The sequence below is a fragment of the Rutidosis leptorrhynchoides genome, chromosome 5 (assembly GCF_046630445.1).
Source record: "Rutidosis leptorrhynchoides isolate AG116_Rl617_1_P2 chromosome 5, CSIRO_AGI_Rlap_v1, whole genome shotgun sequence".
In the NCBI taxonomy this organism is placed as follows: domain Eukaryota; kingdom Viridiplantae; phylum Streptophyta; class Magnoliopsida; order Asterales; family Asteraceae; genus Rutidosis; species Rutidosis leptorrhynchoides.
The window spans coordinates 461204924-461230680 of record NC_092337.1 but is presented as its reverse complement, the minus strand read 5'-3'; the positions used below and the strand labels follow the sequence as shown (position 1 = coordinate 461230680).

Below are 25757 nucleotides of genomic sequence, written 5' to 3'. Positions count from 1 at the left end.
ATGGTTGATTCGTCGCAGTGCCATTATACTTAGGTGAAGCTAAATACTGAAAAAGACCATTGTTATAAGTCCAAATATAAACGATATTCTTGGATTCTAGTTTAAATTGTTTGCTTAAGACATGCAGAATAAGACTTGTATTAAACTCACGTGTTGTACTTTTCATCCATGGAAGAAAGGAGATGAAATATTTAAGCAGTGGAGTTTGAAATCATGGCTTCGTTATATTGTTATTCATGTGTTTGTGTAAGCCTTTCGATGGCTTAGATAAAGAAGGGAGTTTTGATACATATGATGCACACTGACTTAGTATTGAATGTGTGTATGAATTCAATGTGGAAGAGTCATGTTCTATCTACTGTATTCATTTTTGGCAATCACTATCATTTATGGAAGTGGTTCTCTACTGCTAAGTTACAAAACCTAGGTACTTGAGATGGAAATTGAAGATTACATAGAATTTGATATGACTTTTGATAGATATTTAGATAGATAAAGGTGATTGATTGATTGATTGATTGTAAGTAAGTATTTTTGTGATTAGCTGCTTGCTTACTATGCTTGTTAATTGTGATCCTTCCATTAGTTATATTTATGTTATTCATGCCTCTTGGTTAGTTAATAAATTATGGAATTTTAGTTAGTTTATATCTAACATATATAAATCAAGGGATGGATAGCCTATGTGGTGCCATCTCCTTGCATCCTACTTTTTCGGAACACATGGCAGCCTTAGAAAAATCGGATTTTTTTCAACCTAAAGTTTTTATAACGTGCTCATTGACTGCCACGTGTCTTTAATATTTCACTGAGCGGTTTTCATCCTCTCAAATACCATCCCTAATTCATCGATGTATTCAGTTTTTTAGGTTTCAAATTTCAAATCGACATCTCAATCCTTCATTCATCATCCAATCGGTTATGAACAAATCAATTCAATCAGAATTAACAGATCGATTCAACAGATCGATGAAACAGATCGATTCAATCAGACTAAATCGATTACTTCAAATTTTACGATTTGAAATAGATGCGATCGATCCTTATTGTCATCATGGTCATCATCGTCACATGTATTCGGCGACCAACAGCAGAAGATTAGAACATAAAGGTGCATATAGAATCAAAGGTACGCTTCGAATCACGTTTGTAAGATCGTATTATAATCATCGTCACATGTTTGAGGTTTTGCAGATCTTCAATTACGCATTCTGACATCAGGTGATTTATGTTTCTTTTAGTTAGATATACTTGATTTTGTGTTACCCTAAATGCGTGTTTGGGTTTCCTTATTTTTGAGAATGGATTTCCTTACTCGTCAATTTTATTCTCTTATAGGTTTCAAGTTGAATATGCAATTGAGGCCACAAGATTGAAACTGTTTATTTAATTTGATGTTGTGAGTACCATGAAAATGACACATGTGACTTGAAGGTATTATCTTCATATATTGCTTTCTTGTCATGATAGTTCCATTATATTATTGTGTTTATAATTCTTACTCTTGCGGTATGTAATAAAAAAAAAAAAATATGGTCAAGATGGGCGATAATGTTGTTTGTTTTGGATTTTCGATTTTTTTTTTTTTTGGTTACATGTTGTACACACTTTTGTTTGAAGACGGTAATCTGTTCAGGTATGTGTTTCTTCATAAATTTATTTTTAAGTTCTAAAGTGTTATTACCTTTTAGCTTTGCATGTTGTTAGAAATCGAATAGTCTGTATTTTTTGTCATGTTTATTTTATGATCGTTAGCGGCTGTTGTTGTTGACATTGGTGATACTGTTGTGGATCACCTGTTTATAGTTACTTTTGTTTAACGTTGGTTACTTACTCTGCAACATGAGTGGTAGAAAGAGGGTAAGAAACTTTGCTATGTTTGTTGTTCGAATGATGGATGAACTATAATATTTGGTTTGTTAGTTGTAGGCAATTATTATGGCAGTGGATATGGTGTGCTAAGACCTACGGTATCATTAAATGGAATGAAGAAGGCTGACGAGGTATTAAATGGAATGAAGAATTTGTTACAGTTTGTAGCTTTATAACACTGGTATGGCATTTTCATCAATACCATGTTAAGCTTCTTTATGTTGCTTTAAACTCAACTAATTTAGGATACAAGTAAAGCTATGGACAAAACATATGAACACTAAAAAAAAAGCAGATTTTAATGTTGGATCAAATTTATGGAAAATTACTACCTTCCAGTTGCATATGTTTAAATCTTTGTAAGTTTAACAATCGTTATTTTACTAATTTGTTCATATTTTAATTCCGTATCTGGTGATTTTCCATATTGTAATTTTTATACGATATTTTCATCATCAAGACCAAAACGATTTTTGTGGTTTTCAATATCACAGATTATTATCATTATATTAACCTTCAGGCACACATACACATAATGCACTAATATGTCTGTTTGCAAATACATCACTCATGTGGTATTGGGTTATTTCTATTATTTATTTTTTATTTTTATTTTTATTTTTATTTTATCTTTATTTTTATTTTTAATTTTTAATTTTATTTTACTATTAAAAAAAAAATTCCTACTTTTTGGCCGGAGGTCTACTCGGAAGCAATCTCTTTATCCGTCGAATGAGGAGAGGGATGACTTTCTCTACTTTCTGTGGGAGAAATGACTGGTCCTCTATTTCTCGGATAGGGGAAGGATTGTGTACATCTCACCTCCCCCATACATCACTCATGTGGTATTGGGTTTCGTTGTTGTTGTTGTTGTTGTTGTTGTTGTTGTATGTCTGTTTGCAAATCAAACTTGTGTTTATATAGTAGTGTCAAAGTGGGCGGGTTAGGTGACGATTCAAGAAGTTTTGTTCATGATTTTTTGTTCGGTCAAACTGGGTCACAAATGCAGTTTTGTAGATATGACAGAAATGCATTTTTATAGATCCGACACAAATGTGTTGTTTTATTCATGTATTCAGGAAGTAGAACCTAGAGATAAAAACTTGAAATTAGGGTCTAGATTGCAAATGTGTTGTATTGAAAGAAATCAATAGTTGAAGCATCATCATCTGATGTTGAAAAAGTTTGGCTTTTTATTTTGTTTAGTTAGGTTCTTATTTATATATTTTTGATTTTTAATGATGATGATTTAAGATTTGTGTGTTGAGGGTAATTTGCTTCATTTGATTTGATTGTATGTACATTGATGTAAATGACTAGACTGGCCAAGATGGGATCAAGTTCATTCCTTTCACTGATTTGGTAACAAGTCAAATAGCAGAAGGAGCAATTGCAGGTATTATTTTTTAAACATAATAAACTGTAGTTGTTATATTTTTATCATAATATATTACAATTATTATCGATCAAAACTATCATATTTATCATTAGGTTATATGTTATTTACCGTGTTAACCCACTAGCAAATGTGATAGGAAGGGGTTTTAATTACAGTGAAGCAAAGAAGTTTGGTGAAGGTGATGAACTCAAGAATAAGTACAGGAATCTAGATTTGAAGGACTTAGAGTAATATTTTTTCCTTATTTATATTCTACGAACTTATATAACTTATGTTGGTGCATAATTCCGAGTTCTATGATGTAATAAGTTCTATTTGTATTATCGTTTACATTTCAGTCGTGTATAAACATTGTCATTGATACTGTGTGTTTGAATTGATTAAGCAATGACGTAAAATGGTTCGAGCTGTTTGGTTGGCAGCTCAGACCATCAACCGATGGTAGAGACCGTCGGTCGAGGGACTATCACCATCGGCCGTAGGTCAGAGACCACCGGCCGATGGTCGCTGTAACTTTATATAAATACGGGTGTTGTGTTACATTGTTAGTTTACACACCCTACACCCTCTAACCGCTGTATTTCGCTGTTACCATTGTCCCAGACCAAACCCCAACCGAATACAATCATCTAGGCGTCGATTCTATCAATATTTCGTTGGTTAGATTGATCCCAAAGTGAAACTCGTATTCGAATCATCTTAGTTTATTGTTTTCCGCCTTTAATCTAGGTATAACGTTTAATCTAAGGTCCTAGATCGTCTACAAAGTGGTATCAGAGCGTAGGCTTGTTGATCTAAACGTTTTTGAGTCGAATTCATCGTTTGAGTTTTTAGGGTTTTTGATCAAAATGGGTTTTTGATTAAAAATTGATATTTTTACGTTTGAATCTCGTGTTTTTGTGTTTCTTTGTGTCTCTGGTGTATTATCTAGGTTTCTACCGGTTTGATTTAAGTCTAGAACGTTAAAAATCGATCAAAATTGTATTTTTAGCGAAAACCCTTGTTTTTCCTGCCCAGCATTCGTAAGAACTACCCTCGGCCGATCGTCTTTGACCATCGACCGTTCGTCCCGACCCTCGACCGTTCGTTAGACACAATCGACCGATCGTCTCATATTGAACCAGAGGACAGTTTGTCATATCATATAACCGTTTGTCTTTACCATCGGCCGTTCGTCTCTTGACCCTCGACCGATTGTCCACTACCATCGACCGATAGTAGCTTCCATCGACCGAAGGTCTTAATTCTAAGATTCAGTTCCAAAGTTAACACCATCGGCCGTTAGTCATACACCTCCGACCGATTGTCATAGACCTCCGATCGATTGTCTTGTCCTTCGGCCGATCCTCTTTTGAGACAGAATCTTATAACTACATTAATTTAATACTCAATCAGTTAAAATGTCTGACACAAACGAACATGTGACAAATGAATACAGTGCGTTAGTAATTGCACCTGGACTACAAAAAATATTACTTAATGAAAGTGAATCTGGTTCATCAAATAAAGTACCTAGACTCGACAATCTTAAAGACTTCTTGGACTGGAAAGTTAGGTTTGTTATTTACTTAAACGGTGTCGATTCTAGACTTTGGGAATGTATTGAGAATCCGTATGTATGGCCATGCGGAGCAGATGGGGAACCCAAAGAAACTACACAGTTTAGTCCTGTAGAGCATGAAGAGTACAATCTTGAGTGTAGATGTTATGTTTAGCTAACCCAAGCTTTGTCAAAGGAGATTTTTCAACAATTTAAGAAAAGAAACAAAACCTCGTATACTATCTGGTTGGCTCTTCAATCTGCTACAGAGGGTACAGCTACTTATCGTGCGACTAAGGGTAAGGTTTTGAAGGATGAATGGAGGGTGTTTGCCGCTCTTCCATCAGAATCTCTAGGACAAACTTTGGAGAGATATCGGTTATTGGTTGCTGAGATGACAGACTATGGGATTGAGGTGCCTGATGATAAGGCAGTCAAGGTGTTGAAAGATGGTCTTCCAGAAAAGTGGGATTATGAGATAGAAAAGATTCAGAACAGGTACAGTTCATCAGGTCGTACGTTAACACTGACAGCTTTTACATCGAAGTTGATGGAGAAGGACATTCAGGTTGAAGCAAAGAGAAAGAGACTTGGTTCTATAGCTGCTGCTGCATCCACTATTGGGACATCTTCTGGTACTCATGCTCCACTACAGACATCATACATAACAGCCAATGCTTCACAAATGTCTGCACCATCGTCTCAGTCCGGCTACTTTAATGCTAAATTACAAGCTCAGAATTCTACCATTAAGATGATTGAAGCTTCTCCGATTCAACAGACTCAGACTCCTGTGTTTCAAACTGAGAATATCAAGAAGAGATCTATCGAATCTATTCAGGACGATATGGCTTTGGCAGCTATCGTTGTTAACTCATACAACAATATGATTAGTGGACAAGTGCTTAATAGTCATCTTGAAAACGAAGACTATGATCAGATTGATGAGGACAAGCTTGAGAGGATGGATATACTCTACTGTATGGGTAGCACTGTGAGACGTGTGACAAAGTACTTGAAGAGAACAGGACAAAGGTCGTTGAGTTTAAATCGCGATTCGAAGTTTGGTTTTGATATGTTAAAGGTTAGGTGCTACAATTGTGATGAATATGGTCACTTTAAGAAAACTTGCACGAGACCACCCAATCCCGGTTTTCATGATCCTTTTCACAATACAACCATCTCAGTTACTCCACAACATGTAATTGTAGAGAAAGAATCTTCGGGTTCTGTTCAATCTAAGGCTTTAACTACAACGTATGCTGATGAAGTATGTGACTGGTCTATCTCGGTAGATACACAGAAAGCTAACATTGTGTTTGTAGGTAAAAGTGAAGCTGAAATTGAAGAAGAGAGAATTGTTCGGAAAAATGCAGGTTGTACTGGTAAGGATAATCCGAATTGCACATGTTATGTGTGCAAATGTGATGCAAGGTTGAAGAGAGCAGAAGAGCTTATGAAATTCTGCTTCACGAAGAGGATTAAAGATCAGTTGTATGATAAGTTTCGCAAAGCTAAAGACTTATCAGATCTTGAGTTTACTACTGATTCGTCTGATGAAGAAGAAGGGATGAGTTGTCATGTTGGTACTTGGTTCAGGAAAGAGCTGGAACATTTGCTCAACTGTGATCTTAAGAGTGGTGATGAGAAGATCGTTACGGTTCAGAGTCCAGTTTGTTCAGTTCAAGGTGAAGGTAAAGGAGGTCATGAGGCTGATTACTCAGATAGTACGAGCTCAGAGTCCGAATCAGAATCAGATGCAGATTCTCAGGTTGGAAGAAATGACTATGCATTCATGGCTAACACGTCTGGTAATGAGAAGGTGTGAAATGACTCAGTTTCTAATTGTTCTAAATGCATTGGTTATGAACAGGAAATTGAGAGGCTTGAATGTATTATCACTAAGCTTAATGAGATATCTGTTACATGTGAGACCTACCCTAAGCTTAGAATTGACCTTAAGAGCCTAAGTTTAGAGAATCAGACTAATAAAAAGAACTATGAGGATGCACTTTTCTACCTTAATAAACAGAAAGACTATGTTAATGAGATTAAGTCTTTAGAAAATCAGGTTGGTCACTTAAAATCAACTGTTATAGATGATGGAAAAGTGATCACTATGTATTTGGGACAGATAGAGACTCTTAAGGCAGAAAAGGATTCCTTTAAGTTGAAATATGAATCTGAGAAAGCTAGGATTGGCAATTGGCAGAGGATGTCTTATGTGAAACCGACTCTTAATCATCCTAACCAGCAGGGTTTAGGTTATGACCAGGTTGCCCCACCACTTATGGGTGAGTATATTAACAAACCAGTTGAGAAATGTAAGGGTCCGGTTGTAGAACCAAGATATGGTAAGCCTAAGGAAACACCTGTTAAGAGTTCTAGTAAGGTGGTTGAGTCACAGAAACCTATAGATGTTGTCTATGAAACAGAGTCAGATACTGATATCGACACTAAGAAAGACAGCAAACCTTTTAGGCTTGTCACTAAACTGGTTACCATCCTGAAAAACCCTGCTAATGCTAGTAAGGTGACTGAAAGTCAAAAGGATCAGTCTAAGAGCACTGTGATACCCAAACAAATTAAGAAGAAGAACACTCAGGGAGTGTCACCTAATTTTGTTAGTTAGGGAGTGTTAGACGGAACAGGTCCTAAGGTAGAACAACCACCAAAGGGTGAGAGTTCCAATTCTGGTAATGTGTCCAAGTATGTTACGCCTGGTCGTCAACAGACTGTTAAGCAACAAGTCTCGTCACCCTCTACGACTAGACAACATACTGAACCACCTAGGAGACAGTTTTCACCAATTAGATGCAAATGGTTTCATTCTAATGATTTTGATAATGTTAACTGCTTCAATTGTGGGATGTTGGGACACAGGGCTGTAAATTGTAGACCCATTCGACAGACACCCCGAAGGGAGGTTGATCTTAGTACAAATCGTTACTTTGATAGGAGATCACCTTCACCAGTGTTTAAATCTTCTTCTGTGAAAATAAATGAAACAAAAGTTTTTCAAACTAATGATTACTATAGAAAACCATTACCGCATAACACAGTTTGGAAACCTAAATCAGAAGTTAAGGGTGTTCAAAATCCTGAAGGTCCTTCTGGATCTAAAGGACAATGGGTGGAGTTGCCAGTTGTTGGTGTTGATGGGAAACCCACTGCCATTAGGGCATGGGTGGCCCTTTCTAACTAATCCTCTTACTTTAATGTGAAGGTCGCCTACAATCCACGCTGCAGTACTTAGATTGTTGATAGTGGGGCATCCAGGCACATGACAGGGAACTTGTCTTTGCTTTCTAATGTGAAAACAGTGGATGGAGGACCAGTTTCTTTTGCAGGTAGTGAAGGAGGATTTATTACTGCTCAGGTGTTATTGCTAATGAGAACGTTAGCTTTGATAAAGTTAATTATGTAGAGCAGATGTCGAACAATCTGCTTTCAGTTTCACAAGTTGCTGACAAAAAGTATACTGTTGCTTTTGATGATAAGTTTTGTTATATTTTGAGAAAAGAGTTTGTAATTCCGGAAGACATGATTCTGATGACGGCTCCAAGGTGCAAGGATCTCTATATCCTTGATATGCGTAAGGCTCATGTTAAAGCAGCTACAGGCCATCAGGCCTTCGTTTCTAAGGCTACTGAACAGGAGTCGATTATCTGGCACAAGCGTATGGGTCATCTGAGTCTAAGGAAGATGAATAATCTAGTCCATAATGAATTAGTTGAAGGTGTGAATGTTAAGAGTTTTCATATTCCTGAAGGTTGTCTTCCGTGTAAGCAAGGGAAACAGACTAAAAAGTCACATACTACCAAGAAACATCATTCAGTTAATATTCCTTTAGAATTGTTGCACATGGATCTATTTGGTCCAGTTAACTGTAAAACTCTCACCGGATAGTCTTATTGCTTGGTAGTTACAGATGAATATTCCCGTTTCTCGTGGGTTGTGATGTTGAAACACAAGTCAGACACTTTTGAGCATATTAAAGTTTTGATTCTAAAGCTAGAAAGTTTGTATAAGTTGAAGGTTAGAAAGATTCGTACTGATAATGGTACAGAGTTTAAGAACAATCAGATGTTGCTGTTTTGCAATGAGAGAGGGATACAACAACAGTTCAGTCCTGCTTATACACCACAGTCAAATGGTGTTGCTGAAAGGAAGAATAGGGCTCTAATTGAAACCGCAAGAACAATGCTAGCTGATTCATATCTTCCAATTGTTTTCTGGGGTGAAGCCGTGAGTACTGCATGCTATGTGATGAACAGGGTTCTAGTGGTTAAGAGACATGGTAAAATGTATTATGAACTATTGCACAAGAGAAAACCGAACATTAAACATTTTGAACCCTTTGGTGCTCCTTGTACTATTCTAGTACGAGACGCTGGAGGAAAATTTAATTCAAAGGTTGTCTCTGGGATCTTCTTGAGATATGGGAATCCGAACAAAAGAGTGTATAATACTGAGTCAAAGTGTGTGGAAGAACGGTATCAGGTCGATATTCAATGCAATGCTCCACCTCGTGTTAGTAAAGGGTTCGCATGGCAGTTTGAATATGATAAGTTATTTGATTCCTTCAATCTTCCACCAGATGCTACAGATGAAGAAATCCTGACTCAGATATTGTTTGATTCTCAAAACTCTTCAGAGAATGTTATCACTATTCCAACGCAGGTTCAGAATCCGGTTTCTAGCTCGCAACCAAGTCCGCAGAGTGTTAGAGGTAATTCTGATTCAAATGAGAACGGTTTAGTATATACAGATGAGGATAGTGAGCTTGAAGATGACGAGGAAGTTAGTCGAACGCAACTGACAGAGGAACATCTTAATCCTCTATATAATCAACCACCAATTATAACAGTGCCTGAATCGCCAACTGAAGCAGGAGGTGTACGTAGATCCAATCGTGTTATTCTGCCACTTAAACGTCTTGATGATTATTATGTAGATTCAAGAGGCATTCCTCACATTAGTATTTCTCAAGCGAAGTCTAATGAAGCTTCTACATCTGGAGTTCCGACTACATCAGAGGTTCCCGTGACAAGTGTAAGTTCAACAGTAGCAGACGATGTTCAGACAGAGAGTGCGAATGTGGTAACAACTTTTTATTCATCGTTGAATAAGACAGGAAGAATATTTGTGCATGCTCACTCATGTTATGTGTGTCAAATCGAACCTAAAGATGCTTATGAGGCATTGAAGTATGACGAGTGGGTTAGTGCAATGCAAGAGGAGCTGTTACAATTTAAACATTTAAAGGTTTGGAAGCTAGTCAATCTACCACATGGTTGTGTGCCCTATGGTCTTCGATGGGTGTTGAAAAATAAGAAGGATGAACAGGGTATTTTTATCAGAAACAAAGTTAGATTGGTGGTGAAAGGATATCAACAGATCCCTGAAATTGACTATGATGAGGTATTTGCTCCGGTAGCGAGACTGGAGGCTATTAGGATTTTCTTGGCCTTTGCATCCTTCATGGGATTTAAAGTTTTTCAGCTGGATGTTAAAAGTGCATTTTTATACGGAGAGATCAATGAAAGAGTGTTTGTTGAACAACCACCCAGTTTCGAAGACCCGCATTTCCCAGAAAAGATTTATCGACTTGAAAAGGCACTTTATGGTCTTCACCAAGCTCCGAGAGCAAGGTATGCAACGTTGTCCAACTATATGCTTGAAAACTATTTTAGGAGAGGTGTCATTGATCAAACACTTTTCATCAAGAAGAAGGGACAACATCTTATGTTAGTGCAGGTTTATGTTGATTATATTATCTTCGGGTCAACAGATCAGGGAATGGTTGATGAGTTTGAGAAGGTCATGCAGCAGAAGTTCAAAATGAGTTCAATGGGAACGATAAAGTTTTTCTTAGGTCTGCAGGTAGCTCAGACGGATAAAGGCATCTTTTTGCATCAAACTAAGTATGTAGCTGATATTCTGAAGAGGTTTCAAATGGAAGCAGAAAGACCAGCTAAGACTCCGTTGTCTGTGAATCATGGGATATCACCTGATTGTGAGGGTGCTTCAGTGGACCAAACGTTATACAGGGCAATCATAGGTTCTCTAATGTATCTTACAGCTTCTCGACCAGATATCATATTTGCGGTTTGTCTGTGTGCCCATTATCAGGCGAATCCTAATGTTCATCATATGTTAGTGGTTAAGAAGATTCTGAGGTATTTGAAAGATACACCGAGCTTAGGGTTATGGTATCCGTGTCAGGATGGTTTTGATCTCACAGCGTATAGTGATTCTGACTATGGAGGTTGTAAGAAAGATTTTAAGTTAACATCTGGGGGTTGTTAATTTCTGGGAAGCAAACTAGTTACCTGGCAGTGTAAGAAGCAGACAGCCGTGGCTCAGTCCACTTGTGAAGCAGAATACATTGCCGCGACCAGCTGTACATCTCAAGTCATCTGGATTCAACAGCAACTACGTGACTGCGGTTTGAAAATTTCTAACACTCCTATTTATGTTGATAATACTGCTGCCATGGCTGTCACTAAAAATCCCGTAAATCATTCTAAAACGAAACATATAGGGATTAAATACCATTTTATTAGAGATTGCCATGAGAAAAAGTTGATAGATGTAGTGCAGATAGACACTACACCCCAAAGGGCTGATCTATTCACGAAAGCTTTTGATAAACCACGCTTTGATTTTCTGTTAAATGAAATAGGTATTAAATTGCTTACTGACGTGGTTCCTGAAATAGAGATTCCTAACACAGAGGAACCTAACCAAGAGACTGAGTTGTGAAGAACTTAAAACTACGTGTATAATATGTGTAGCTTTGCATAGTAGATTGTAGATCATTTGCATGTTTACTTTTCTTTTGCATGATAGGTTAGTTTTTGCTAATATTTCTGCATGTTTGCTTATGTTTTTAGATGGTTTTATGCTTTTGTACTGAGAAAATCAAAAAGCCATAAAAATCAGAAAAACCAGAAAAACAAATAAAAATTGAAAAAAATGAAAAATAAATAAAAATTGAAAAGCCTGAAAATGAGTTGCTTATTATGTTTATGGGGAAGTGATTGCAATACTGAACTGACATGTAAGTTGTGAAAAACAATTAATACAGGATGACTGATAATGTGTTAGTGGACTTTATTGGCCTAATTCTAGATAGAGATGATCTCACTAACAAAACATAAATATCATGATGAAGAAATCATGGAAAGATTTACAGCGATTGAGGGTAGTCACCTACTTATCACTGGATGTGTACTGAGAAATGATTGTTCAGAAACTCAACAGACGGTTGAGGTCTCCCCTACTACGATTTATACTCGGTAGCAAAGGATAATTTTGTGAGTCCCCAAGGTGAGCATATTTTGTCTAGGATGCATACTTGTTTCTATTTACCTTTATTACTTGGACCGAAATTCTACAACATACATATCGGGTACCCAAAGGGAGGTGTTTTCTCTTGAAGGGTTGATAAGTGCAGTCTTGTATCACAGACACAGAATGATTTGTATCTTGCAACATCATTGGGTTCTAGATTTCAGCATCAGAAGACTGTTTTTCAGTGCAGTTTCTACTAAAGTCGAAGACAGTGTTGCATCATCATCATCATGTATAGTTGTATTTATTTATTTATTTTGTTTGTTTCATTTATGGAGAAAAGGCAACATCAGAAAATCCAAAAAAAAAATGTGTTTTGTTTATGTTTATTTATTTGAAGTTGTAAATAACATGACGCACCACCTAACTGCAAGAGAATCCTGGATCAAGAATTGAACAAAGCTTCAGCGATTCCTATGTTATCGACGTCTGAGACAACAGATATTCCAATCAGAGAATTATTTGAACGATTTAGTTATCTACATCCGAGGAGGAGAAATTAATCAAATCATCAGATATAGAGAACTTAAATCATTCAGTTCACATCTCATTTAGTGAACTTTACATCTTTTATCTGTGGTATGGAATTGTACCTATTGACCTGGATAGAGAGAATATCTTCTGGAAGGTATCTTAGCGTTCCATCACTCAAATATATATATATATATATATATATATATATATATATATATATATATATATATCACTTCCATCCATCCAACATCATACATCATACTATTTCCGTTTAAGTATGGGGTTTATAGCGGCCGGTATGCGCCTTAACAAAGTATGCAATAAATTTGAGATTCACAAGGTTATCTGAAACGAAAAGTGTAAATTTAAGGTAGAAGCTCATGGCTGACAGGGTTGCTAGAAACATAGTGAGATGGTTCTGTCCAATCAAATTGAAAGTACATTGATGTGATAAGAGGACAGCGTCAACATGTTGTGCTCAATTGTTCTATCTGAAACATCGTGCGATCTCAAATGAGGACTGACTTCGTGATCAAAATCTAACATTGAAAAATGTTAATGTAATTAATATAACGTGATCATCGAAGTCTACAGTGAAAGTTGGTAAACGTTTACTGATATATTTGAAAGTTGTTTTGTATATGCTTTATCAAATGAATGAATGAACTGTGGAATAACATGTCAATATAGTTCAGTTCTGATCCTCGAATCAAAAGATTTAATCAATTGGATATGTCAACTCACAAAAAGATGTGTTGTGCCCCTTGCAGTGTGATTCATGATAAGTGGTATTACCTGTTCCTATGCTGATAACATCATATACTCTTGTTATGCTATTATTTAATGAAACTGATGTTAGAAGTTGATTTGTTGCAGATCTAAAAGGTTAAATGTTACTGAATATGTCTGTTATAATATTGCTAATCATGACACACTGGATCTTGTACAGTAATTTGATTTGTGTATTTGCATATGCATGCATATCTGAGATTGTTTGCATTCATAAGGTAGTAGCATGTGGATTTCTGTTTCATATAGTAAGCTTAACAACTCAGTTCTCGGAAAGGTTTACTGTGAAAGGAATCCTATGTTTTTCGTTAAAGTTGAAAATAAGTTGTATTAGAGCTTAAAGGAACAAAGCGTGTTGATTTATACTGTGGAGATCAGTCTCAGGGGGAGTGAATATGAAAAAGAAGGTAAAGTTTGGGTATGAACAGTGTTAAGTTTTTAAATTTTCCTAAGCCAAGACCACCGGCCGACTGTGATTACCATCGGCCGAAGGACTCGGCCACTCGACCGAGTGTCTGGACCATCGGGCTGAAGGATTAGACCATCGGCTGATGGTCACTGACAGGGTATAAAAAGACCAGAAGTCGATCGGGTCAGTTACTTGGTGCAATTTGTGAGATTTTACCTTCGATTTTCAAGTGAAAGAGAAAGGAGTATTTGTCCGATAGTTTTGTGCATCTTTTCTTTGTGATTCCAGCGCCATTAACGAGGTAATCTAACTCGTTTTCATTTGTTTTAAATCGTTAATTTTAGATTCGAGGTATAAATTGCTAGTCGAGTGATTTTTGGCCATTAGATGTTAAAATTGATGATGTATTTGTGTTAATCGGCCTCTTTAGACACTATTGTGACCAGGAATCGAACCAAAAACAACAGATTGATCGATTTAAAAAGTTGGGAAAACAGATCTGATGAACTACCCTCGGCCGAAGGTCATTGACCCTCGACCGATGGTGTCTTACACTCGGCCGTAGGACTCTACACTCGGACGTAGGTCCTAAGTTGATCAGTTGGTGGATTATGGGTGGTGTGTTTAGACCAACTGCCGTAGGTCTAGACCATCGGACCGATGGTCTAGTCCATCGACCGATGGTCACTTTATTGGACCGATGGTGCAGTTTTGTGTTTAATTTGAATGAATTTTAGGTCTCTGGTAATTGTTGTTATGCCTATCTAATGCTAGTGCTTGTAGTTTGTATTAGAATGTCAGGTGGTTCCTTTGTTGGGCAATGGATGTTTAACATCGACCGTAGGAGAATTCTAGCTAGTGCACGACCCATCTTAGTGGAACAAAAGGTCATTGCGACTCGACAAACCTATAGCCTTTGGGAACAAATTGGATGTCAAGCTTTCTTAAACATTGAGGATTACTTTTGTCCTGATTTGTTGTGGGAATTTTATGCCAATGTTGCCTTAGAAGATAGCAAGAAGAAATTTGTCCACTCAGGCTTATTTGACCAACAGTATAAGTGGACCATAGAGGAATTCTCAAACCTGTTGAATGTTCCTTTCACTGGGTTAAAATACTATATCCTAGCAAAGATCTACGAAAGATTCCCAACAGATTCAAACTGTCTGACATAGTTGCAAGGTTATGCAAGCCAGGGAAAGTAGTTAATGCTGGTAGGGTTGAGATTAGTGATGATGAGGTGTTACAACAACATGAGATACACTTGAGAATAATCAAAAGTAATGTGAACTTTAGGAGAGAAGGAGATAATCTGTTGTCTGGTACTGAAGCTCTGCTTTTGTATTGCCTACTAGAGGGTATTCAAGTGAATATGGGTCACTTTCTCATTCATGTGATGAAAGATTTTCTTGAGATGGAAGAACCATTTCCGTATGCAGCCTTATTGCATAATGTGTTTGAGAAACTTGGTATGGTTCAATATGAGGAAAAGCTAGTGCCAGAGAATCCCATTGTATTATAGGTGATTCTGTTTTCTCGTGTCTGTGTTTGATTATGTTCTTATGTATTTCCAGCTTGGTATGTAATTTGAGGATGCTAGTCTGTTAGCATTGATACACTATTCTATGTCTGTAATAATCATACTTCGGACATGTAATTGTGATCTTGATCTTATAGACTGAATGATGTAGTATAATCTGTTATGACCACACTGTGTTGTCTAATAAGTCATGAATACTCTGTGCTGATTTGAATTGTGTTTGTAGTTATTTTCATAATGTCAGGTGTTCAAGTTGATCCAGAAAACGTTGCACATGAATCCGATACTGAGTCATCAGGGGGTCCGCTTTCTATTGATCTTCCAGGGTTGAAAGCTAACAGTGGTTCCAATCTTACTGCGTGTCTAAATGAGAAAGATCCTAATGCTGGTAAATACAGGGGCATAATCGAGTTTTTGAAACGTTCAAGAGTATTTGCAGCTATCTCTATGCCCTGTACGACATATTACTCACATCAGAGAGAGTTCTGGGAACATGCAAGGGTTGAGACCGTAGATGACAGGAAGGTTATTGTAAGTACTGTTTGTGGTTAGGAGATTAAAATATCTGAAGATACGATTCGAAACACTTTCTTGTTCGAGGATGATGAGAACATGCCGAAGAAGTTGTCAAAGACAAAGATTACTGGATGTGTGTTAAGATGCAAATATACTAGTGATATCACGAGAGCAACGATTAAAAGAAGTGGATTCACTCCTCCGTATAGATATTTGTTGCTTGTTGTGCTGAGGTTTTTAAGTCCGTTACAAGGAGGGTTTGATGAACTGAGCGAGATCTATCAAGGAATGTTTGCTGCGTTGGTTTTGAAAGCCGATTTCAATTTCTCGGGGGTTATCTTTGATCTACTGGTGGAGAATGTGACGAGCAAGTTATATCTGATTTATCCGAGGTTCTTACAAATTATGATCAACCGTCAAACTGTTGATTTGCCAAGATTGAAGAAAGATGTCATTGATTTGAAGCATATGACAGATCTTACCTTCAATCGACTGAATCAGAAGAAGAGTGCTAATGATGGCAAGCTTGTGTGTCATCTTGCGAAAGAAACTTATCAGTGTCCTCCAGGGAAGAAGTGGAGAAATGAAAATAGCTCATCTGATCGAGAGCCTGATTTTGAGGTAGCGAATAGTGATGAAGAAGTGGAACAACCAGTGAATACTCAAGCTGCTGGTGGGTCAGGTGCTGGTGGATTAGTTGATGAGATTGGTGATGTTAATCCTAATGTTGGTGTTGAGGAAGCTTCAAGGGGATCAAAAAGGAGAATGGTTGAATATGAGAGTTCTCAGGTCTCAACAAAGCTGAAATTGAAAAGGAGGTTCAAGCTGGTTTATAAGGATGCTGGTGGATAATCAGCTGGAACTCAACTGGTGACACTGACACCACAGACTCAAGGACAACAAACTTCACAACAGCAACGTCCATCAACACAACAGTCACCACCTGTGGTTCAACAAGTCTCCCAAGAGACTATTTCTACTCCTACTCCGGGAGCTCCGACTCATGCTGGAACAGAAGGAGGTGTTAGTTACTCGACTCTCCGCAATTTGAATGATTTATATGTTCAAGCTATGGCTGATAACTTGAGAATTAGGAAGGAAATGGATGAGAATATTGAGCAGCTGAAGGAGGAGAATCGTGTTAAGTCTGAGGATGTTACACGGCTATCGTTGCAAGTTGACCTGTTGCAAAGAAAAGTTGGTGATCAATCGTTGTTATTAACTGATGCAAAAAGAGAAGCTTCTCAAGCTAATGAGTTGGCTGCATCAGCTCTTGCTAAGATGACTGCGTGGGAAGAGAAGTTTGATCTGGTTGAGATACCTGAGGATGAGACTGATAACCGAACGGTGGAGGCTCCTGGTTCCTCCAAAGCTACATCACTGTCAGTAATTCCTCTTAAAATTGATTATAGTTTTAGTGATTTCTTTTCTAAACAGGATGAGCTCAAGCATTCTGTTGTTTATGATGAACTCGAAGATGGAGAGATCCCTCACAACCTCTCTAGAGAAGAGTTGGACGAACTGGTGCGTCTAGAGCAAGAGGAAGCTAAAGCTGCTGACGCACAGTCCGACGATTCTCCATCTGAGGATGATTCTTTTGGCCCTGAGGTTACATAGGGTTTTAGCGATAGAGATGTATATGATTTAGTTGAGGATGTTACTCATGAAGATTTTCCTACATATCAAAATGATAAGAATGAAGATCTTCCTGGTTTTGATGAATTGTTTAAGACTGATGATGAGATTTCGAACAGAAGATGTAAAGAGAAAGAAAGAACTGAAGTTTTGCCTGAAGGTTTCTTGCCTGTTAAATATAATGATAAATCAGTTGAGAAGTTGGAAGCTGGTTGGAGAGATATCTTGAGGATTAGAAAGTATTGTGAGAAACCGAAGCTTGAGCCGAAGTATTTGAAGATGATTAATCTGAGAAAGAGTGCAAAAGGAAGAATTCTTGCCTGGGCTTACATTGAAGAATTCAACATGTTTGCAGTTAAGTGAGAGTTTGGCGTTAATTATTTCAAACATGGTCACGAATTCAAGTCACTACCGTAATTTGAACTAATGCAGATTGCCAGGTTAAGAATGCTGTATTGTGGAATGAACGATCGATCTTCGTTGCTGGTGAAGAAGATTCGAATTGCATTTAATTCGAAGACTTGGGAAGGTTTTAGGCCACAGTTTCCTAGGATCAGTTACAAGGTTAATCCTAGAACTGGTGAATCTCGAAGAATTGTAAAGTACAAGCGGGCAAAGACGATGAAAAAGGTACCATTGAGGAAATTGCCGTAAAATTGGAGTCAGAGGTTCAGATGGTGGTTTTACGATGATCGTTCTGAAGAAGCTGTGATAGTTTTGGATAAGATGAAAGAGGATGATATTGAGTGCATTCGTGTGTTGGATCCAATTTGGTTAAGAAACTGTACCGAGACTGATATTTTCACGTTGTATTATAATCGTATGCTCTATCGACGAGAGAACACGGTGCAGGCTGAACAGTATGTGAAAGTAGCTAAGCTGTGCTACTTGAACAACATGGTAATCGAACGGAACGAATGAGTTGGATGACGACTGAAGACTTTTGATATAGAACTAGGTCTTAGGGGGAGTTTGTTGGTGCATAATCCCGAGTTCTATGATGTAATAAGTTCTATTTGTATTATCGTTTACATTTCAGTCGTGTATAAACATTGTCATTGATACTGTGTGTTTGAATTGATTAAGCAATGACGTAAAATGGTTCGAGCTGTTTGGTTGGCAGCTCAGACCATCGACCGATGGTAGAGACCATCGGTCGAGGGACTATCACCATCGGCCGTAGGTCAGAGACCACCGGCCGATGGTCGCTGTAACTTTATATAAATACGGGTGTTGGGTTACATTGTTAGTTTACACACCCTACACCCTCTAGCCGTCGTATTTCGCTGTTACCATTGTCCCAGACCAAACCCCAACCGAATACAATCATCTAGGCGTCGATTCTATCAATATTTCGTTGGTAAGATTGATCCCAAAGTGAAACTCGTATTCGAGTCATCCTAGTTTATTGTTTTCCGCCTTTAATCTAGGTATAACGTTTAATCTAAGGTCCTAGATCGTCTACAACTTAGATTTATATGGTGGTCTATTATCCAATTTTTAATTCATTATTTATTTCTTATTCATAGTGCTGTGGTGTTGCCTTGCACATGGTGGGGTCAATTCATGGTGAATTTTCTAGATTATATGAACAAAGCTTCTGATAAACAATGTGTTATATTGGTTATACAATTTTCAAGGACGAAAAAATTTCGTTGATGCTTTGGATGACACGTTATTCCGCATATATAAAGCGAGGATTTTGAGAAACATATGCATTTACAGTGGGGCAGATTCGTTTCAACAACTAAGAAGCGTGGCCACTGCTGCACCTATTGTAAGTTATTTACTCAAAAGGATCCTTTCATTTCCAGCGGTACGATAAATTAGAGGTGACAAAATGGGCGGGTTGGGTAGGAGGTCAAAAGGATCCTTTCATTTCCAGCGGTACGATAAATTAGATGTATGATCCACCATACATCTTTATTCTTTACGTTTTATATTTTATTTTATTTTATTTTATTTATATTTTTTTTTCGGCGAAAAAACGGAAACTTGAATTAAACAAATGAGTGCTTCAACAAAATTGAAGACTCACAAGAAACTTACAACCAAAAAAAAAAAAACCGAGCCCAAATAAACCTAAACTAAGCTCGCAACAACCTAAAATAAACAAGGGATACATCAACAAAAGGCCAAAATAAAAATGGAAGGCAATCGAACGTAGACCAAACGAATAAAAACCATCTTCACCACAACCCATCTACCTTACAAAGGAAAGAAAGAGATCAAGCGTCCTTAATAAATTCACCAAACTTCTCCCTTTCCTCACCTTGAACCCGATGTCTTCTTTTCAGAGCCTTTAATCTAGTCACCTTCGAAGAGGTTACACCGGAAGAGGTGGGAATGTCATCACCATTAACAGTTTCGGCCGCCAAATTAGTCATCAAAGTATAAAATTCGGCGTAAGAATTAACCGGCCCCGAAAAGTCCTCATCCGTATATGAAACCGAGGGTAATATAACCGAACTAGCATAAGGTTTACCAAATTTGGATGCAACCGTCTCAAAATCAACCGTACTACTTTTATCACAATCCTCCATCGGGATTGATTCGGAAGAATCCAAACCATTCAAACCCATCGAAGAAGAAGATCCATGTAACACAACAGGTGGATTAGCCACCTCACAATCAACCTCAAGTACGTTGTCCAAATCAACAACTGGGGTACAAATTGGGACAGTACCCACAAGCAACTCCCTATATGGTGACTTTGAACCCGACAACATGACATTACGATCCGATTCAGAAACCACTTTAGGGTTATCCTCAATGACAGAATCAAGAGGTTGTGAATTACAACCATTGAAACAAACTTTACCACACAAACAATCGAACTTATTAACCGAACCAGAATTACCTTTACGAGACAAACATTCAAAAACAACGTTATGATCAAAACAAAACTTCCAGGCCCGTGAACATTTTTTTTCACATATTTTACCTAAGCACGGGAAAGGCCCACGAGTATCAACAGGAGCGGAATTCGTTTGAGCAGGATGCGAATCTTGCAAAAGGTCGGGGTCAGGCAATTCAAAAACCGTTTCACACTCGGCGGCAGAAGTATCACCATGCACAATTGTATCTGAAACAGGGGCTGAAGAGTCCTCATTCACGAGGTTGTTGCCATCAGCCATCTCTCGATTAACGTTTTGAGTGACCCGTTCCAAATTAACGGGATAAGGAACATTGTCAACAACCCGATCATTAGCGGTATATCCACGAACGGAACCAAAGAGATTATCACCCTCGGCTATTACATCACCATCGCAAATAGCGCGGTTAGAATTAGCCAAAACCGCCGATGGGACATCATCATTAAACACACGAGAGCAATCGTTAGGGTCGACTTCGCTAACACGAATAAAAAATGAATCCGACCCCAAGTTATTTCTTATTTCCTTAATAACATCGACTAACAAACAAGGGCTATCCATTTCCATAAACGAATAGGCTGTTCCCATTTGTTTCATCTCGACCGATGCACGAGCGACACAAAGGACTTTACCAAAACCCGCAGCCAATTCTTTAATGTTACTTTCCGAAAACAAATTTGCCGGGATACCGGAAATTTCAATCCAAGTAAACCGGAAAAATCTATCGGCTCGAGAGGAAAAAGGTGAAATAGAGATTAAACCATCCTTAACAGGATGATCAGAACAAATCTTGTTTAAATACTCTTCATCGATGCACATAACAATGTAATCAAAAGAACCCCACTTGAAAACTCGGTTTGCAAGCACACCCTTTACGTTTTATATATAATTAATGTGCTAAACATGCAAAAACCATGTTGTCACAGTTATAGTCTAATCGTCGGTTAAGGCAAGCTAAATCAGCTAGCTACTTAATTATTTCGAAATGAAGTGAATTAATAGTTTTCTTGACTGGATGAAAATGTACTTTATAATTCTGTTACCTGTTGCTCAAGTTTAGATATATTCCAGCTTTGGTTCCCATTTGTTAGGTTCATTAGTTATTTTATTCTTCAAACTTTTTGTTTAATTATTTTTTTTTTTTATTTTTGTTGCAGCCCCACTTAGAGATTGGTGATTAAAGTGAGTAGCATTTGTATTTGAGTGTTTTTATGTATCTTATATAAGCTTCCAGTGAGATTATATGAAACTTAAAAGTGATACGATTAACTCACACTTGGCAGTAGCGTATCTACTTTATAGTTTACTTGTATTGTATATCAAACTATAGTCTGAGGGTTTTGGATCTTGTGGTAATTATCTGAAAATCATTTGGTATGCTTGACAGGGAAGATTGAAGAAGTAAGGTTACCTAAATGATCATTACGCTGAGATAATTTATGGAATTGTTAGAGGCTAACGTAGGGAGATTCAGGTACATTTTATGTTTGTATTATCAGCAACCCACATGTTTTCAAAGGTTGAATACAATTAATCTTATTTTATTTTGGTAATAATATTAGGTTTTGTTTAAATGTATATCATGTACTGTTTTTTGGTATGTATCTGTATACATGTATGTACCTGTATACATGTATGTTTTATTCTTCTTGTCTTCGTATTATCGTAGTGATGATAACAATCCTTATTTTGTATAGATTGGAATTGGTTTACTTGCAAACATGTCTTTCTACACGTACTCAAATAGGAAGAAAATAATATTCTTTGTTGTATGTATTAGGTATGTTCTATGATGTGAGTGGTCTTCACAATGTTAACTGTGGTCTTATGGACCAGTAGAAGGCAGATTGGATTATGAAGGTGATGACACTCAACTTTCGCTATTGAGTTACGACCCTCGAGTGTATTACTATGTCGACGCGATTTTTGAGTCGAAGAGTGCTCTTTTGAGGTACATGATTATCTTAATAGCATGTGGTTCATGTTTGAATATGCATTTAGTGATACTAATATAATATCCATAAGCTCCATTGGTGTTCGTGGCTGTGGAATTTAACTTTTTTCTAAATTACTCACTTTCAAATGGGTCAAATTCGGATATAATGTATGACTTAATTATCATCACACTAATAAATTTTGCTTTGTAATGAATAAAATAGCATTGAGGTTCTTAAATATCATTCCAGTTGTTATCTGTACATCTTAATCATCAGTACATTTGAACGACTACTCACTATCTACATGATCTAAAAAGATATACATGTGGATGTACATTCAAGACTGTTAGGAGTGTACAGAGGTGATGCTATCTACTTTTGGATTTTCTATATCTATATTGATTTCTCTTTAAACATTATGTAAGCCTCTTCTTTAGTACTCCGTAATTATTTACTGATGTCACCTGATATATCAAACAAATGTGCAGGCTCTTGATATGTTCTTAAAAACCCATGGCTGCAAAGTAAGTATATTTCAGTTAGTTATTACCTACATTAGTAAAATATACTTGGGCAATATTATTTTTGTAATTCAAAAAATTTTAAGATAATTTTGGTTGAAGGTAGTAGTGATTGTGATCATTATTGATCAAATACTAAAAATGTACCTTCAGCTTATTAAACAAAAAATAGTAAAATGATGTTTCATATTAAGTGTATTAATAGGTTTTCATGTTATTGAAAATGAGTTGTGGGTATAATACATAGATTCATTTGTAAAACACAAAAAGACAAGAAAATTGCACTATTCATTTGAAAGTTTTTTGCAATTTTGTCACCTTACACCCCGGTCTTTACATTATGTTAAATTTCACCCCCTTTTGAGTACCTTTTTAATTTTGCTCAACCCTCTAATTTTAAGGGATATATATTAAATACTGTAAAATAATAACACAAAGACATAAGTGGCTGGGTGGCTTGGTGGCCTTTACTGTTTCCAGATGGGTGCACGTTCGATTCTTGCAGGGGGTGGTTTTTTTTTTTTTCCTTTCCTTCCAGGCTAGCGATTTTGGGCCCAGCGAAGAGGGCCGACCCGAATACTTGTTTTGAATACATGGGCAACTTTGACCCATTTAAGATCAGTAGTGAACATTCAAATCTGTTAAAAGTAATTTTAGAAATTCAAGTTACTTGCAATCCCGTTGGGTCACGGGACACCACTATTTTAAAATATATTGGTAAAAAAATACTTTTTAAATTGTATAGGACACCATTAAATTTATCTGCAGGTTCCCATATTTTTTTTCAAATTTAGAGTTTTTCTTTTAAATTTTATAGGACACCACTAAATTTAACTACTCGGACCCCATATATTATTCGTATTTGTAGTTTTTCTAAGGTAAACTACCACTATAATAACATTCAAATATAATTAATAATTAGTACTGGAATTGTTATTTGGGACCCATTGAATTATACTCCTCGAATCGCTACTGATTGTGTGTCTTCGAAGTTTGTAAGGATTATGTTTACATGCTAATGTGATCATACTTGTCAAATGTATGTGGTATATATGCTCACCTTCATTCTACTCTAAAATTGATCTTTAATTGTGGTTTGTTTTTATATTAAATGTTTTTCCAGTGTTCTCAAATCCTGTGCTAGATGGATTTTTTGGAATTGCGCTGCTTTGCTGTTGCATTTAACGGGTTCAAGTCATGGTATCGGTTTATGGAACTTGTGTCCTTAGTGGTGACTTATTAAATGTAAAGTTACCTTTTTCTCTTTTTACCTCTAACTAGTTATGGAGCTCTCGCTTCGCGTCGGGAATTTCGTTTTGAATGCGAGTTAAAAAAAGTCTTGATCTATTTTGTAAAAAAAAAAAAAATTTCGACATTTTGTGAAAGTTGTTTCTTTTAGCGTTAAAGTTAGTTGATCTATTTTGTAAAAAAAATGTTTTTCGACATCTTTTGGTAGCATTGAATGGTTGTTCCTTTTAAGAAAGTTGCTTCCTTTATCGCTGGAGACAAAAAAAAAATAGTGTAGCACAGTAGTGGCCTATGTGGGTCCTACTGTTTGAGAGTAGTGTACAAGTCAGTAAAGCGTGGTGGGTGTTATTATTCAGTATTTTTGGTGTTAGTGATGGGATAAATAATAATTTAGAATAAGGTATAAAGTGGGGAGTTCGATTTGTATTTTAATGGAAGTTAGGGGTTTAGGTTTGTGAAAAGTGAAAAACTGAATAGTCCTATTCATAACAAATAAGACAAATTCTATGTATTAGTTATATTGGTAAATATCAAATTATTCTCTGCTTGAACACTATTTTGATAATTTTAGTTATATATTCACAGTTGTCTGTTATAATTTTAGTTTGGCTCAATATCGTGGAGAAGACGTTGAATCTGGGACATTAGCACTTGCACTAACCCCCGATCACCACCGAATGGGTTAAAGAGTGGTAAGAAATATTTATTTATTTGGTTATTGTTTGTAATTTTATACTAAATCATTTTAACTGTTATGAACTTCAAATACGATATTATCAAAAGTTTATTTATGTAGAAACACGATTGTCTAGGCCTTTGAATACACTTAGGAGACATTTTTTTAACCAGTTAGACCCTTTTTTTCCAGGTCCACTGTATACGTTGTCGACAAAGAAGTATCACAACATTTGTAGATATTGAGCCAAATTCGATCCACTTTTTTTTTTTTTTTTTTTTTTTTTTTTTTTTTTACTTTTTACATTTTAATTAAATCATATTAGACAAAGTATGTTTTCTTATTTGTTTTTGGCATTTATAGCAAGGTTGGGTATTGATTGGTGAGTACGTGAACCGTGATAATAATGGTTATAAACAATTTACTGTTGCATTATAATTGTATTCATTCATATCGTTTACAATAATGATATTTTCAATACATTTGGTTTCAATACAAATACAATTTACATTGAAGGGTTTCATCATTGTAATTTTATCATACAGTTTATCGGTTACCAATACTAATGTTTTCGAATACTATTTTATAGAGCCGTCGTGCAACAAATCATGTTTACAACAATTCCTAACTTAATATTGTGTAACCAATCTATGTATAAACTATAATTTATCAAAGTTTTACTAATGTGTGTTATTTACAAAAACATATTTTTACTAATTCAACCACAACAGTATTTTTGACATTTTTTTCTATAATATCGTTATTTTATATATAAGTTTAAAAACCAATAATGTTTACGGATGAGTCCCCGTGCAACGCACGGGCTCATAAATCTAGTAACTTTATATTTTACTACTAATAATAATATCTGCTTCTGCTTTTGTGGTGAAACGTTTGCATTTTATTTTGGTTTATGATTGAATAGAATGAAATGAAATGAAATACCTGCTCATGGTTGGAGCTTAC

The 25757-nt window shown here is 36.5% G+C and overlaps 1 protein-coding gene across 1 annotated transcript; it reads left to right on the top strand.

Moving 5' to 3' along the window:
* Window positions 1–1627: 1627 nt before the first annotated feature.
* Window positions 1628–25058, top strand: LOC139847275 (uncharacterized). The gene is made up of 10 exons (XM_071836946.1): window positions 1628–1636; window positions 1924–2003; window positions 3193–3268; window positions 3408–3498; window positions 19063–19310; window positions 21797–21883; window positions 22190–22269; window positions 22569–22870; window positions 24012–24112; window positions 24720–25058. The coding sequence occupies exons 2-5, from the start codon at window positions 1986–1988 to the stop codon at window positions 19190–19192; spliced, it is 315 nt and encodes a 104-aa protein (XP_071693047.1). The 5' UTR covers window positions 1628–1636; window positions 1924–1985; the 3' UTR covers window positions 19193–19310; window positions 21797–21883; window positions 22190–22269; window positions 22569–22870; window positions 24012–24112; window positions 24720–25058.
* The last annotated feature ends 699 nt before the right edge of the window (window positions 25059–25757 follow it).

Bases quoted from the DNA above. Each gene is read 5' to 3' on its own strand.
- LOC139847275 (XM_071836946.1), top strand. The intron at 3,269-3,407 runs GTATTATTTTTT...CAAATGTGATAG, and splicing joins AGCAGAAGGAGCAATTGCAG to GAAGGGGTTTTAATTACAGT. The intron at 3,499-19,062 runs GTAATATTTTTT...TCTTATTCATAG, and splicing joins CTAGATTTGAAGGACTTAGA to TGCTGTGGTGTTGCCTTGCA.